The sequence below is a fragment of the Poromitra crassiceps genome (assembly GCF_964638095.1).
Source record: "Poromitra crassiceps genome assembly, chromosome: 18".
Lineage (NCBI taxonomy): Eukaryota > Metazoa > Chordata > Actinopteri > Beryciformes > Melamphaidae > Poromitra > Poromitra crassiceps.
Window position 1 is genome coordinate 16,111,193 of NC_139636.1, and position 16,239 is coordinate 16,127,431.

Here is a 16,239-nt window from a genome sequence, read left to right on the forward strand (position 1 = left end):
GTTGTCACAGCGTGGAGGTCATCATTTCCTAGTTCCTACTGACAACGGAGCTAGATTCAACAAGATTTTCAGACGTATTCAGCATTGGACAATACAGAATGTCAATCAATGTCAAGCAATCTATCCAACACACAACCAATTAGGTTTCACCTGGTTTAACCAGGGTAAGGGAGGGCTGACTTCCAGCTCAACCTGATTGGTGGGAAAACAGTAAAAACACATCAATCTCACGTGTTCTCTGTGTCTGTCTGTCTTTTTCAACCAATCTTATTTTTTCATTAGATAAATTCCCAAATAAATAAACGCCCACGCCACAGGGCGAATGTTTTTTTAATCTCCTACTCCAAGGTGGGACCAGGGCCAGAGTCACTCGTCTGCATGGAGCTATAATGAATGAAAAAATGAGCGTCTGCAGACTGCAGATAAGAAAAACACATTTGATTGATATTTTATTATAAAAAAAAATGAAAAATGAAAAATGATTTTATTTTTATTTTTTATTTTTTTTATATAAAATCCCCAATCTAATAGAGGAGGACCATCCTCCTATGCCTCACTGGAAAAACCTCCTCTGACACACACACACACACACACACACACACACACACACACACACACACACACACACACACACACACACACACACACACACACACACACACACACACACACACAAGAGACAGATAGGCACACACATGCACACGCACAAGAGACAGAGCCTTGTAAACAATAAACTGGGTTGACAGGTTTGTCGAAACCCCCTTTTTCTAATACATGCCTATTTTTCGACTGACAGTCACACAGCTGTTATTCAATCATTTACTGACACACAATAGGTAGCCAACATTATTCCGCTAATATGATTGTCCAAGTTACAACTGCATTTTCTTTTGACTTTTTAAAATGCTAACGCTATTTCTTAAACCCATGGATGTGCTTCAACCGTGATTGAGGGATATTTTGTACCGGACTTGGCAACCATATGACACTGCCAACAGGAAGGAAGGAAGTGTTTGCTCTTTGCTGGCGGCGGGAACTTTGTTAACATTATGAAAGCGTTTTCATCCGTCGTACCTTACACAATTGAATGACTAGCTTTAAAGTTAGCTAAACCATCGACATAAAGGTAAATCACATTGTTATTCGCGGCTTAGCTTCTGTAGCAATATGGGTAATAGTAGAAGAACGTAAAAGAAACAGTAGCTAGCTACAATTCACTCTAGTAAGTTCATACTAGGCGTTCCCCCTATTGCTATTTCCAGCATTTGCATAGCTGCCCGTGGTTGAGCATGAAGGCGGAAATAGAGAAGATTGTCTCTCTGTCAGATGGAGACAGTACTGCCGAGCTTCAGAAGTACTTGTCTTCACTAACAGATGATAAGGTATGTTACCTTGTGTTAACTTAGCCCAACACGGGCTTACCTCCATCAGTAACTTAATCATGAAATACGCCTGATTCCTATGTAGACAGCTCATGCTATCTAACATTAATAGCATTGGCCACTCTCTGAAATTCTTGTCTAATGCCTTAATAGACAACCAATTCTGCTTTCTCGCCTCCTAGTTGATGAATGCGATCACCAACAGCGCACTGAAGGGCAAGAACATCGGTGCCATGATCAAAGGCATATTTAAAGGTACGTTAGATTGTGGCATACTGCTAAATATCCTGGGTTAAATACACCACATTATTACACCAGTGTCCAGCTTTAACAACATCATATCTCACAGCGGATCAGCCACTGCAGCTAAGATCAGTATTGGTTTTTATGTCACACATAGGCAATGGATGTCAGTCAGTCTGTGTATTTGAGTGTCTGTACTGTACTTCTGTAGGCTCTCCACCCAGTGCAACTGAGGGCTCAAAGCGCAGACTGCTCCTGTATCAACACTGCATCCCTCTTTGTGAGTCCGGGGACCTCCAGCCTGAGGTGGCAGCTGATGTCATCGGACTACTGATGCTGGAGGTGAAAATGACGTATTAAGCTATGAAAATATTAGAATTTAATATTAAATATTACAAAATATTACAGAATGATGACTAATTACAATAAAATTTGAGATTTTGGAGACACGCACAATTCCAATGGGGCCATCTGATCTCTGTCCATAAGGATTTTTTCCTCTTCAGGTACTGATTTTCAGAAGCTGTTTCATTGGACTTCTGTCAGTTCTGTGTATACAGTATTTGTGTCTGACATCTTGTTTCTTTTAGACATTGTTCTTCTTGTATGTGAAGCACTTTGAATTGCCTCTGTGTATGAAATGTGCTATACAAATAAACTTGACTTGACTTACAGTATGTCTTGATCTGGTGGGACACAACTGAAATTGTTTTTAACTCCCGTTATCCCTTTTTATTGTTCTTATTATAGACCCATACTTTGACCGGACCCTCTCTGGCACAACTGGCATCTCTTTTTGTTGAAGCCATCAAGGCAGGAAAGATGGGCAGTGGAAAGTCCTTGGAACTGTTTCCCACTGTGCTTACTGCCCTTGCAGCCTGTGAAGCCTTGTCTTATGGCAAAGGTAACTACAAATAGCTTGCCGTGGTAATGTTATTTTTACTCTCATTTTTCTTGTGGTATTATCTACACTACAGTTTAAGAGACAATGAATCGGTTTCAAATCATAATAGCTGATTTCGTTATCATAAATTCAGGAGAACTCAGTGGTGAGGAATACAAGAAACAGCTGATCAACAGCCTCTGCTCCAGCAGGTGAGAATGTTATATATCAGAATTTCCAACATCATGCTTTTTATTGTGAACACTTTTGAAATGTTTTCTTTATCAAAAGAATACGGATAAGTGTATTGGAGAAATATTGATTTTAAAGGAAGCTTTTCATGGAGTTTGACTGATTGAGGTTGACTGTACAGAATAATTTGTATTAACAATATTTTCACGCAGATGGGATCCACAGTGTGTGATCCACCTCACAACCATGTTCAGGTAAGATCTTTGACTAGTTAGTTTTGTTTATTTGTCCTTTTGGAAATTCATTTAGCATCTGTGGCAGCACTCAGACAAAATACAATACACATACTGTACATACAACCACAAAAAAGACATTACGATTATGACAAATATTTGATCACAAAGGGCTTCACATCAACATCCCTAGTGAAAAATGATTAAATACTACAAAGTGCGAGTGCAAGTGGACAAACCGGTTGAAAAAACAACCTCATAGCAACAACAAGGACCCATCATGAGCTCAGTCGTCATTATTGTTGGTGTTCTTCTCATTGAACAACAAGACGGCAAAGCCAGGCGCCATGCCAGAAAAAGAGAGTAAAAAAGTCTGCAAGAGTAAAAAGTCCGCAAATGCGGTACCCTGTACCTCCTTCCTGATGGTATAACAACTCTTATCAGGCTGTCATGTTTCATTCAGTTTTGTCATTTATCATTCACTTTCCCTGAGAGTTCTGTTACCGTAGTCTCATCATTTCTCTTTTTAAATCATCATCACTTTTATTATTATCATCACCCCCATTATTTGCTCTCTGTGCTGCCCCTCGAAATCTCAATGCCCATCAAATCTGTCATCAGTTTTCATTGAAATCACAGCTTCCCTAAATGAAGGGCTTCTTGTGTCTGCCTCACTCCAGGGATGTGCCTCTATCACCAGAGGAGCTGCAGTTCCTGGTGGAGAAGATCCTGAGGATGTTCCTCAAACTGGAACTGCAGGAGATCCCGCCACTGGTCTACCAGCTGCTGCTTTTATCTGCCAAGGTGTGTGTATGTGCGTTTCCAAATGTGTTGCGAGTGTGTGTGCACCTGCCGCGCAATTACTGTTTCACATCATGTGAAACTGTGAAATGTGAAAGTGATTTCTTTTGTGAATGAACAACCCAATGCATTGTGTCTGCTTAGGGATGTAAGAAACAGGTCCTGGATGGAATCATCGCTTACTTTAAGGAACAAGACCTTCACCAGGAAGAAGAACAGAAAGATGGAGAGTAAGTGAGACGTACATTTAATTTCAATTTTCATCAAGAGACAGTGCCACTCACCCAACACACATCCATTCCCCCTCTAAATCTCTTTTCCTATATTCCAATTCTGTCAGGAGCATGGATCTAGAGGTTCAGACGATTCCCCAGGACCAGTTGAGGCACGTGGAAGGCACCACCATCCTGCACATTGTCTTTGCCATTCGACTCGACCACGAACTCGGGAGAGAGTTCCTTAAAAGCTTCAAGGTTACTGTTGATTTATCTCCATTCATGAAATTAAGTATGCACCTGCAGAAATGTCTATACTATACACATGCGGTGACATGCAGCGTACTATAAATCTGGAATTGCATTCTGCAGACATCGTATGCAGACCTGTGTCCTTTCAGCATTGCCCTGCTGCTGTCGGTGGCTCGTATCCAGCGCTACGAGGAGCAGGTGCGAACTCGCTCTCCACTCATTCTTCTTCTTTTTGAGTCTTATTTCTCTTATTTCACTGTTCCGGCTCTGTGAACTCCATCTCTCTCCCTGGTTTGAGCAGGTGTTTGACCTTCTGAAGGGGGCGATCGTGAAGAGCATCAAGGATGGGCAGCAGCAGAAGGGCTCAAAGTTCCTGCAGGACCTCCTGCCTCAGCACTGCAGCGTGGCTCAGATGATCCTGGACACGGTCAAGAACAGGTAAACAGTAAAGCAATTATTGGTCTATTTCAAACATCCGACACATAAACAATTCATCTTTTTGACATAGGTTTTGTGTATTATCTCGTCAAGATGCTGTGACAGTTTAACTAAGGATATGCTTCCACCCACGCAGTGTGTTCGGTTGGGATCATGTGACTCAGGGGCTGGTCCAGCTCGGCTTCTTCCTCATGGACACGTTTGGACCCAAACCTGGGCCGTTTGGCAAGACCTCGGAAGGGTCTGCTACTATAGCCAAGACCCCGACCCAGCAGGCATGTAGGCTGGGTGGTCGGGTCCTTTTGGAGGGCTTCAAGGTACAACAACTTTTGTTTATACGTTTTTATTTTGTAGAATTATCAGAATCTAAAATTTCCAATATTGACTCCGTATGTCCTGTTCTATCAGTGGACAATGTGTTGACCGGTTGCTTCTTTGTAAACAACAGATACATGAGCCTATCAGAGGAGAGATACTAGAGCAAGTCCTGAATCGATTGGTCACAAAGACGGCCTCACCTGTCGGTCATTTCGTAGGTAATACAACCTCTAGAGACTCATCCCAGATGTCAAGTGCCCTACAATTTCTACTCATTTGAGTTTGAAAGTAGCAAAATTATGTTTCCACTTTGATTTGATATTTTTCTGTTGTGTCTTTAGAGCTTTTCTCCGACATTGTGGTCTCTGCTCCCATGATCCTCCTGGAGTCGTCGTCTAAGGTGACGGAGACGTTTGACCATCTGTCATACCTGCCCTTGGCCACTGTGCAGGGCCTGCTGAAAGCTGTCCAGGTACCTAACACACAGAAACACAATGTAGAAGCTTCTCTCTTTCTTTAGAACGATTAAAAGTCAGCACTTACCTTACCTCTATGAAACTACAACCCACAAATCAAGCTAGAAATTGTGGTGTAGTTATGGACGCGGACCAAAGTTTTAACAGCCACATAAAAGTAGTTACAAAATCATCTCAAAAACATAAAGGGAGAATAAAGGGATTTTTATCTGAACAAGATACAGAAAAATAACAATGTGTTTATTTTTAGCAGACTATTATTGCAATGGTGTTTTCACAGGTCAAACAGTTACAGCTCATCCAAAATGCCGCTGCCAGAGTGCTAACTAACATCAAGAGAAAGGAACACATTACACGGGTCCTCAAATCGCTCCACTGTCTTCCTGTGTGTCAAAGGATCGGCTTTAAGATCCTTCTATTGGTCTACAAGGCACTAAATGGCCTCGGTGACTTGCTTGTGCCTTATGAAGCATCCAGAGCCATCTGGGTTAGGCCTAGTTAGCATTCCCAGAAGCGGGCGGCGATGTCTGTCACGATTGTGATGTCGTCGGTGATGTCACTTGAGCAATTGTAATGTCATCAGTGATGTCATTCGAGCAATTGTGATGTAGTATGAGTTGCACGATGGCGCCTAGGTGGGTGGGCAGTGTCTGTCTGTCAGTCACGATTTTGGGAGGCCGCGGCGTGGGTGATTTCCATAACTGCAGCCATGGCGCATCTCTCCGCCCTAGGAATCGAGCGCGCAAGGTCCCTGGTATAAATAAAATTGCCTTGCCTTACCTTTGTTTAAGCCTTTTTCTTAGGACTGGGCAATATGTCAATATTATATCGATATTGTGATATAATGATGAGATATCATCTTAGATTTTGGATATCGTGATATAGCAAAGTGATGTCATTTTCTGAACTTACCAGAATGTTCTAGCTGTTCTATTATTTGCCTTTACCCACTTAGTCATTATATCCACATTACTGATGATTATGTAACAAAAACTCATGTAAATATTTTGTGAAATCACCAATAGTCATCCCTACAATATTTGTATTTATAACATCCTTACAGTATTTTGCTGAAAAATAATGTGATATTTGATTTTGTCCATATCCCTGAGCCCTAATGTAGTACGTGATAAGATTGTGCATCGTGCTCCTGCCTGAAAAAAAAGTGATATTTTCGCCATATTTTCACCCACCCCTACGTCTTCTTCTTCTGTCTTTGACCTACAGCCCCTGCTGAAGGTCAGCATGTCGTTGAAAGATGCTTTGATCCTAGTTCTCCGCAAGGCCATGTTCTCCAGGTATGAACGTTCTTTGACATTGCTCCTAATCTAATGAGCTCTGTTGGCACAGTTGATGAAAAACGCTTTGGTTAATGCATTTGAGGATATCTTATAATGATCCGAAAGAAAAGGCAAGTGAACATCTCAAAGAATGACATTTCTCACACCCATCTCCCCGCTACATGTCTCTACTAGCCAACTGGACGGAAGGAAGTCTGCGGTGACCGGCTTCCTGTTACTGCTAAAGAACTTCAAAGTGTTGGGCAGCCTGGCCTCTAGCCAGTGTAGCCAGGCCATCTCTTCTAGCCAGGTACAGTGGAGATGTGTGAATGTGGTCTGTTCATGAAAGGGTGTGTGTTGTGGGTGTGCGTTCATGTACTTGTAATAGTGGTTTTAAAATCTTCAAAATGGTCAAAATATGTGCAAATGTCCACAATGCATTCCATGGTGCATTATGTATCCTTGCAACGCCTATTTAACTCAGACTGTAAATTCATCTAAATTCATATTTAATGCCTACTGAACACTCCTCCACTTGTGTATATATTGTATTTTGGACTGCACTTGCAACGTTGTGATTGTCTTTTAGTTATTTTTCCTATTTCTTTATCTCTGAATATTGACATGAGCGCTACGCTGCATACTGACACTGAGACAAATTCCTCGTATGTAATCTTACATATTGTTAGCCTGGCTAGCATATTATGGCAATAAAAGTGATTCTGATTCTGATTCTGAAACCCCTGATCAGATCCAAGTGGACGTTCACTCCCGTTACAACTCTGCTGCCAACGAGGCTTTCTGTCTGGAGATCCTCAGCAGCCTGCGCCGCTGCCTGGGCCAGCAGGCTGATGTACGCTTCATGCTCTATGAGGTCAGACTACTATTCTACACTGTGTGTGTGTGTGTGTGTGTGTGTGTGTGTGTGTGTGTGTGTGTGTGCGCGAGACTATTACTATGTGACATTCATAGGGCTGCATCCGGCTAAAATGATAGTATTATGATGTACTGTGATCACAATCACAGGAACAAATGATTTGCAGATGTAATTGTTTTATTCTTGGCGTGGAAGGTAAACTTTGATATTGAATAAGAAAATTCGTGTCTATTTTAGGGCTTCCACGATGTTCTCCGTCGCAACTCCCAACTTGCGAGCTCCATTATGCAGACCCTCCTCTCGCAGGTATGGCTGTGTGCTGTCCTTGTGTGTAATTATAAATAATATGCAATGATCTGCTTGGCATGTTCTCTTCATGCGTGGAGAGCTGTACTTGAGCTGTCTGTGTTCCCTAGCTGAGGCGCTACTACGAGCCTGAACAAGACCTCCTGCCCCCAGTCAAGTTGGAGCCATGCATCACTGCTCACGGAGACCAAATCTTTCTCCAGGAGCCTCTGGTACACCGTGTTAATTACAGCATAATATGCGTGTGTGTGTGCGTGTGCGTGTGTGTGTGTGCGTGTGTGTACCGGTGGTGAGCTTCTGCTGTGGTGACGTCTGCTAAGTAGTGTGTGCTCCCCCTCAGGCCCACCTGGTGAGCTGCACTGTGCACTGCCTGCTGTGGCTTCAGAGCACCCGCCTGTCGGCCAACCCCAACGCTAGCGAGAGCGACGACGATGAGCAAGACGAAGAGGAGGAGGGATACCAGTCTGAGCTCAACACTATCCTAGAGAGCGTAACGAGACGCATGATCAAGTGTGAACTGGAGGACTTTGAGCTGGTATGCATGATCCATGGGCACTGGGCAGACACATAGAATTGATGCACAATATACCACATTGTATGGGTTTCAACGCGATTGGTGGAGCAAGGCACTGAGCCTTTATTATTATTATTATTCCCACCCCCTCTACCGATCTGGGGAGAGCCGTAGACTAGCACCATGCTTCCTCCGACCCATGCACAGTTGTCAGCCGCTTCTTTTCACCTGACAGCAGGGAGCTTCACCGGCAGGACGTAGCACGTGGGAGGATCACGCTATTCCCACCAGTTCCCTTCCGCCCCGAACAGGCGCCCCGACCGACCAGAGGAGGCGCTAGTGCAGTGACCAGGACACACCCTTAATCCGGCTTCCCACCCGCAGAGCCAATGCCTGTGCGTGTATGGACGCCCGACCAAGCCAGAGGTAACACGGGGGCGTGAACCTGCGACCCTCATGTTGGTAGGCAGGGAATCTACTGCTACACTACCCGGTTGGCAGTGTGGCTTTTAATCCACCCACTTTTCTCTGCCCATAGCTGCTTGTCTACATGGCTGAAAAGAGGAGAAACACAAATCTATAATTTTCCTAAAACAATTAATTTGTGGGTGGGGAATAATATGGGATGTCCTTATGAGAAGTGTGAAGGATATTAATTTACCATAGAAGCCAAGTAGAATAACTGTCTCTCCATAAGAATGCATGGGGGAATATTTACTGGTATTTATTCTGGTAATTATGGTCAACTGCCAGTGTGCCCTGCTAGTCTGCTACTGTACCAGTTTTTAATTTTGTCGTGCTGGTTGTTTAGGAATATACGGTAGTCTTAATTAAGTCATCCCTGTGTGCTGATTAGGACAAGTCGGCAGAGTTCTCCACGGGGTCCAGTGTGGGAGTAAAGAATAATATCTATGCTGTGCTGGTCATGGGAGTGTATGAGGTGCTTATCGAGTACAACTACATCAAAGCCAACTACAGGTAACAAGTAACCACCTACCTGTGGTGCATGATATGGGTGTTGTCTTGCATACATCTTCATCCAGTGTTGGTGTGTTCTACCTTTTGAGAACATGACCGTTCACTTGCATGTGGCATTTGCAGTAAAAGCCGCTTCGAAGAGCTCATGGAACTGTTCAACCGCTACCACAAGCTGGCTGAGATCCTGAAGGAGAAATCTGGAAAGGGTCGAGGTCCCTCCCACAAGACACCTCGCAGTCTGCTCTCCATGGGCTTCGTCTCAACGCTCCTCACCATGCTCTTCAGGTAAATGCTATGTGTATAATGGCTGTTTGTATAGATTATCTCATTTCAATCTGAATTTAAATATAAGATTTTATGAGATCACATTATTTTATGTCCACACGTTGCCTAAAAATGGCGTGTTGTATTTATTAAAATCTGTGTATGCATTACTTTTTCCATTCTCCATCTCCATGTCTTAACATTCCTTGTATGCACTGGATTGTGTATGGACTAAATGCAGTTCCAGTCACCATGTGAGCTTGACTACTTCCACATCAGGTTTAGAAGATCTGATCTGATTTGATCAGATCTAATTGTGAGGTGTAACCAGATTTTTGTGCATCCAGACTTGCCACTTGATGCGTCCTGGCATGATTGTAGCATTAAATTAGCATTGAGTTGCTGTAGCTATAGCATTAAATGAGCATTGAGTTGCTATAGCTATAGCAGCACTCTAGTCGCAACGATCAACGGCGTCAGGAAAACATGAAGCAGAACATCCGTTTTTGCTTATTGATCATTATTGTGTATAGTAGGAAAGGTCAGATGTGGTACAGGGTACACATGTGTTTTTCGTTTGTTTGATCCATTTCAGAGACTGTACTCAGAGCAGAGAGGAGGCTCTCTCAGTGCTGCGCTCAAGTGGAGAATTCCTGCGCTATGCAGTCAGCGTGGCCCTGCAGAAGATTCAGCAGCTGGAGGAGACTGGACACACGGACGGCCCAGATGGACAGAGTACAGACAAGACTTTCCACTTCCTCTGTGACATGACAAGGTTACAAGCCCTTTACTGTCTATATAGACTATGACCTCATACAATTTGTCTTGATCATAAAAGTCAGTATTTGGATAGATTTTGTGTGCATGCATGTTATTGTTCTTTGCCATATTGCTTGGTCAGATTCTCTATGACATATTTCTCTGACATCATAAATTCACTTGGACATTCCAGTAAAGTTATTTGTTGCATCACCCCATCTATTTTCCTTTCTTGAGTCACACTGGGACTCAAGAATACTATCAAATAGTATACTAGCATCATTATTGTTGCATACTTATAATCTAAGCATATAGCCTTTTGGTGACCTCACAAAAGAGATGCTATCAAATTTGTTCTTCATTGTCCAATGTATCCATTATGATAGGCTGCTAATAAGCAAAAAAAAAAAAAAAATCCAAGTCACATTTTAGTCAAAGGAATGAAACATTTGACCCATGACCCATCAACCCTTCTCTGTGGACACCAGTGTGCTGATGTGGCGTTACACCAACATTCCCAGCGTGGTGGAGGAGGTCGGGCGCAAGGAGAAGCGCTCCAGCCTGTCTCACCTGTGTCTGGAGGGCCTGCTCAGGATCTTCACAACCTGCCTGCAGCGCTACCCAGACAAGACGGCCCAGCTTCTCTCTGCCATAGGTTAGAGTCAAACACAGACGAAAAACCTTTCTTTCAAACACAGGTGCCATCTTAGCTAATAGTTTGTATTCATACAATGCATAAACACAAGCTTTGTATTTTGGCCTATGAAAGCAGCGCATTTCTCTGGTTTTCCATTTGAATACAATGTACTAAATCCTACAGTGTTGCTCAGTATCGTCCTCATGGCTCATCTCTTTGTGTATGGCCAGGATGTGGTGGTAGAAAAACAGCCTTATTTTGCCATTTTCAACGTGAAGACCACACTACTAAATCATTACATTTTGTTGTTTCTTCCAGACATCTCGGGGAACGATACCGTGCCAGACAATGGCAGTGTCACAGAGATGACCTTCTTTTACATTCGACAGTTTCAGGTGCGTCTAATGTGTTTGTGATTGGTTTGTTTGTAGGTTTTCTACCCCTTTCTGGTTTCAGTATATATGTTAAAATCTTGTTAATCCAGTGCTTCTTGTTTTTTATGCTTCATATGCGCCAATGCTGGGCTAAAATGTTATGCCCCCCCAATACTAAAATGCCATACCAAGAGTCATGCAATATGTCAAATCTCTATGAAAACTGACTTTACCTTCTGCCTTTTTTTTTTTGACACAGTAGTGTTTTAGTGGTGAAGGGTGGATTATCTCAACCCCATCTAATCGCCTACATGAAAATCCAACTTCTTTGCTTGAAGCTCACACACTCGTCTGTCTCCGAAAAAAACAAAAGTCTGTATTTTGTCTACAGAGGGCGCTGTTCACACAGCTGAGTGGAGGAGAGGATGAATTCAACAGCAAAGAGGCTCAGCTTTTGGTCAGCATCTTGGGCGTGCTCTCACACAAGCTAAAGCCCTCCTCCGAACAGGTGGGTGTGCTCAAAGTGTAGTTTCACGGGACAAAGTTAGGTGGTGGGTGTCCTACTAAGGTGTCTGCATCTAATCAGTTCATTCAGATGATCACCTGGACTGTGAAAATCTGCAAGGAGACCAGTTTTGGTGAGTCACAGCTTGAGGCACACAGTTGGATTTATTGCAGTATTTTCAGACGAGGTGTGTTTCTGACTTTTAAGCCCCCCCCCTCTCTCTCTCTCAGAGGATTCTGCTTTCTCCAAGGGCCTGCTGTCCCTTCTCTTCAGCCTGCATGTCCTCTATAAGAGTCCTGTAAGCCTTTTGCTGGAACTCTGCCAAGACATCCACAGCCAGCTGGGAGATATCGATCAGGTAAACACAATAGAGCAGGGGGAAGATCGAAAATTCGATCACCTCCCCCCCAACCGCTTGTTATTCTTTGTTTTTGCTCCAAGTGAGATGTTTTGTTGTCACTCATGATTCGGTTGGCTTGGTTCCAGCCTTAAAACTCATTATAAAGGGATTTTTCAAAATGTCGATGGAGAAAATGAATGGGAAACTCTCTTCTGGGGCAAGAGACGTCACGTGACTGTCCAGCTCTATTACTAACGTTACAACCTTGCACTGCCAAGCAGTATGTGGCATCGATAGGTACAACGCCGCTAAAGCAGAATGGTTGTACATGAGAGCGAGTACGGCTGCACAAATTGTGTATCATATATCCCTTTCTCTCCCCTACTTCCTTTCTCTCATAGTAAAAGTAAATGCAGAATATGGCCATGTTGGAACGTTTAATTTCACTTCATTGTAGAAAGGGATCTGTTGTAGAAAATAGTTAAGACGTTCATTTACAACGTGAAAAAAGCGATGCATTGTATTTGAGTAAATCATCGAGACAAATGGTGATTATGTGGCGATTGATAATTGTGATCGCGGTATCGAGCGAAGTAATCGGGATGATCATTTTGGCCTTCATTTTGCAGCCCTAACAGCAAGTCGCACTGATGAACTACAATCCTCTAGAGTGAATTAAACTGCCAGTATCAACATGCCACTGACATGTATGACGTGTAATTGTCTCTTTCTCTATGGACAGGATGTGGAGGTGGAAAAACAGTCTCACTTTGCCAGTGTCAACATGAAGACCGCGACAACAACAGCAGTTGAGTGTTGCTTTTACAACAATTGGAAGCTTCTGATTTGCCAAATACCAAAGCGGTCTATAGCCATGATGACGTGGATATCTTAGGATCTGCCCATCTGGTATACTAACCAGCCACATCACTTTATAACCTCCCCAGCTGCTGGTGCTGTCCCAGGTTGACAAAGTGCTTGATGAAGTGGACTGGCTGATTGCCAAAAAGAAAAGCCAGCCCTTTGAAAAATCAAGCGCAGGTATGGAAGCCATTTACACCGATGATAGAACTTGGAATGGACTGCGTAGGGCAGTGATACTCAACTTGCGGCCCGGGGGCCAGATGTGGCCCGCGATAGGGTGCAGAGTGGCCTCCCGACCATTTTCTAATTCCCAATGAAAACTAACGTGAAGTGAAATAAAGTTTGACTGAGCTCCAGCTAAATTGTCAAACACCGCTGTCTGCTCACCACCCAGGCACTTATACTGTATGTACTTAACTAACTTAACATAACTAACTTAAACTATCTGTGTGCACAAAATTGTCAGACTAAACTCCGGCTGACACCCCAAAAACCTACAATCCGCTACAGAAAAAGTTATATTAATGTTTGTTTACTACCTGGCCCCTGGCCTCCTATAATTTTACGAAAGTGGCCCCGGGCAAAGCAAGTTGAGTATCTCTGGCGTAGGGAGTGGAAAGGAGACGAAGGAAGGGATGTGGCCCTCTGGGAAAATGGTACTGGTGTCATTTGTGGTGTTCTGTGTGTATTTGTGTGTGTGTGTGTGTGTGTGTGTGTGTGTGTGTGTGTAGGCGAGACCACCCAGACAGCAGGCCAGCAGGATCCAGTGGAGAAGGCGGTGACGCTGCAGCTCGGGACTCTCTTGACGGCGCTGAACGAGCTGGTGCAGACGGCCCTGCTGCCTGGCACCTGCACCGACACGCTGCTGAGGGCGCTGAGCCGCACGTACACCATCCTCACCACCCTGGTCAAATATGTGCGTATTATTCCTACACTCTTTGCCATCTCAAAATAAATCATTTTAGACCATTCATTTGACTTCCCTGGTGTGATGGATGCCCCACGTGCCGTTTCAGTACATCCAGTTGTGTTCCAGCCAGCATGCTGTGCTCCCAGCACGCTTTGAGAAGCTGGTGAGTCTAAAACCCTGTTGTTGTTTTTTGGGCTGAATCTTCCAGTATGTTTGGCATCAGCGTGCTCACCTGAGTGTTTGCTGTGTGCTCACCTGAGTGTTTGCTGTGTGTTCCTGTGCCATCTGTCTAGGTCAAACTGTCTGGCTCCCACCTCACGCCGCAGTGCTACTCCTTCATCACATACGCACAGGTACCGCTCATACAGTACTCTTAACATTTAAGGATTTGCAATTGAAGGTCTTCATAGGTCAAAAAGAGAACTGTGGCTGCTACAGTAGCCCTGGATCTGATTTGTAGATTGCTTGAAAGATTGGAAGAATTCTTGGCGATTTCCTGATTTGTGCCCCGATTTCTAGAGTTAGGGCTGGGCAATGATCCAATATCCATTCTAATTTATTGCCTTTAATTGCCTTTTAATTAATTAACTTTAATTAATTGAATTGAACTTTATTGCCTGCATTGTAATGAAATGATAAGTTATTTGTGCTACACAAATGTGCTTATTTAGAAAATGATTGGCCTCTGCTTGTATCACGTGGGGTTGGTTGGATTTCAGGTGCAGGACTTTGAACTGTATGAGTCCAAGTCGGGCACAGATGGAGCTTGTATGGGCCCTTTCAATAGCTCCTCCCCACCCTTCCTCTGTGAATTATATTCCTAGCTCCTGCTCCCACACCTCCCACGTTTTGGTCACAGAACACTCTTCAAGTAATAAGAGCTGACTGTAGATCAGTGATCTCGGTTTGTGGTTGAGCTCTAGAAGGTCCTCCCATGGTTGTTTAGCGGGTATAGAGGGGTAGTTAAAGAGGGAAGTTGCACAATGTCAGACCTGAAAGTAGCGGAATTAGTGGGTTTTGTGAGGTTTTTGGAGAAACAACCAACCATTAGGACCTCCAATTATGACTACGGCATGTTGGTTCGGCACAAGTGGTGTGATGGTCTTCATCAAGAGCTGTCAGTTATGGACTTCTCGAAAATCATTAAAATTCTCAGGAGGTTGCCTTTAGTAGTCATGTTTTGAAATGTGTTTCCTCCCCCAGAGTGGAGAATTTGGTGGTGGCGGTTCAGATGACAAGAAGAAGAAAAAGAAAAAGGATGATGCGAACATCGCAGTCTCTGTAAGGACATTTTCCTCCTATAAGTACATTGTTCTTCTCAAAGGCTTGATTACAATGAAATAATACATAATTTTCTGCTGTTCCTTATCTTTTATTATATTGGGGAAAGTAAACAAGTACAATAGACAACAACAAAAAGTTTGGGCATGAGTTAGTCCATTTTTTGAGCGACTCAAATAATTTCTGCTCGTTTCTCATGGAAGGCCAAACTTCTGCGTGAGACAAAGGCCGTTCCCAACTTGATCTTCAGCATCGAACAATATGAGAAATACCTCATCGCACTCTCAAAGAAATCAAAGGTACAGTACAGTATGTCCAGTATGTAAGGTATTGGTTTAGGTCATCAACAAAAACATGCTTCTCAAAATAGAAAAAAACAAGCCTTTTATAATGGTATGTTGTGAAAAAATAAAATTGTCATTTCAGCAGAGAACATGTGTGTGTGTGTGTGTGTGTATGTTGTCCAGGTGAATCTGATGCAGTACATGAAGCTCAGCACCTCAAGAGATTTCCGCATCAACACTGCGACTCTGGATGCAGTCCTACAGGAGCAGGATGACAGTCAGCAGGTAAGTGCCTTCTTAGAACTGGCAGCTCCAAACCCGGCAAGTCTCCTACATGTATCACTATCTTTACCTTATCCATTCATGGTTGCGTCGAGGTCGAGTTCCTGAACATTTCATTCCTCTGAATGATCTCTTCTCCAGTGGAGTTTGGCTGGGTGGGATCTCAGTATCTCAGTGCTGTTTCTCTTTCAGACCACAATCTCACAAGGAGCAGAAGAGACCCAGGAACCCAAGAAGAAGAAGAAGAAAAAACAGTGAGCTGAAGTGCTGCTTTTCCTTTATACGCACATCTGCGGGATGGGAACTTTGGGAAGCAAGTGCTCCAAGTTCTTCCCTGACTTTCAGCTTGAC

The 16,239-nt window shown here is 43.5% G+C and overlaps 1 protein-coding gene across 2 annotated transcripts; it reads left to right on the forward strand.

Moving 5' to 3' along the window:
* Positions 1-1,289: 1,289 nt before the first annotated feature.
* Positions 1,290-16,190, forward strand: fanci (FA complementation group I; the record flags this gene model as incomplete). 2 transcript variants are annotated; one of them, XM_083655026.1, is made up of 37 exons in its annotated part: positions 1,290-1,382; positions 1,565-1,637; positions 1,837-1,967; positions 2,376-2,529; positions 2,663-2,720; positions 2,913-2,954; positions 3,614-3,737; positions 3,879-3,964; positions 4,075-4,207; positions 4,322-4,399; positions 4,503-4,639; positions 4,776-4,956; positions 5,088-5,175; positions 5,299-5,429; positions 6,661-6,731; positions 6,909-7,023; positions 7,465-7,587; positions 7,828-7,896; positions 8,007-8,108; positions 8,237-8,431; positions 9,267-9,388; positions 9,512-9,673; positions 10,248-10,427; positions 10,900-11,066; positions 11,367-11,443; positions 11,814-11,930; positions 12,009-12,060; positions 12,158-12,285; positions 13,010-13,075; positions 13,215-13,308; positions 13,863-14,047; positions 14,148-14,204; positions 14,335-14,394; positions 15,245-15,322; positions 15,526-15,621; positions 15,790-15,891; positions 16,081-16,190. In XM_083655026.1, the coding sequence occupies 37 exons, from the start codon at positions 1,290-1,292 to the stop codon at positions 16,144-16,146; spliced, it is 3,993 nt and encodes a 1,330-aa protein (XP_083511152.1). In that variant the 3' UTR covers positions 16,147-16,190. The 2 variants fall into 2 exon arrangements, with proteins under 2 accessions (XP_083511152.1, XP_083511151.1); XM_083655025.1 differs by lacking the exon at positions 16,081-16,190 and having other exon boundaries at positions 15,790-16,009.
* Positions 16,191-16,239: the final 49 nt, after the last annotated feature.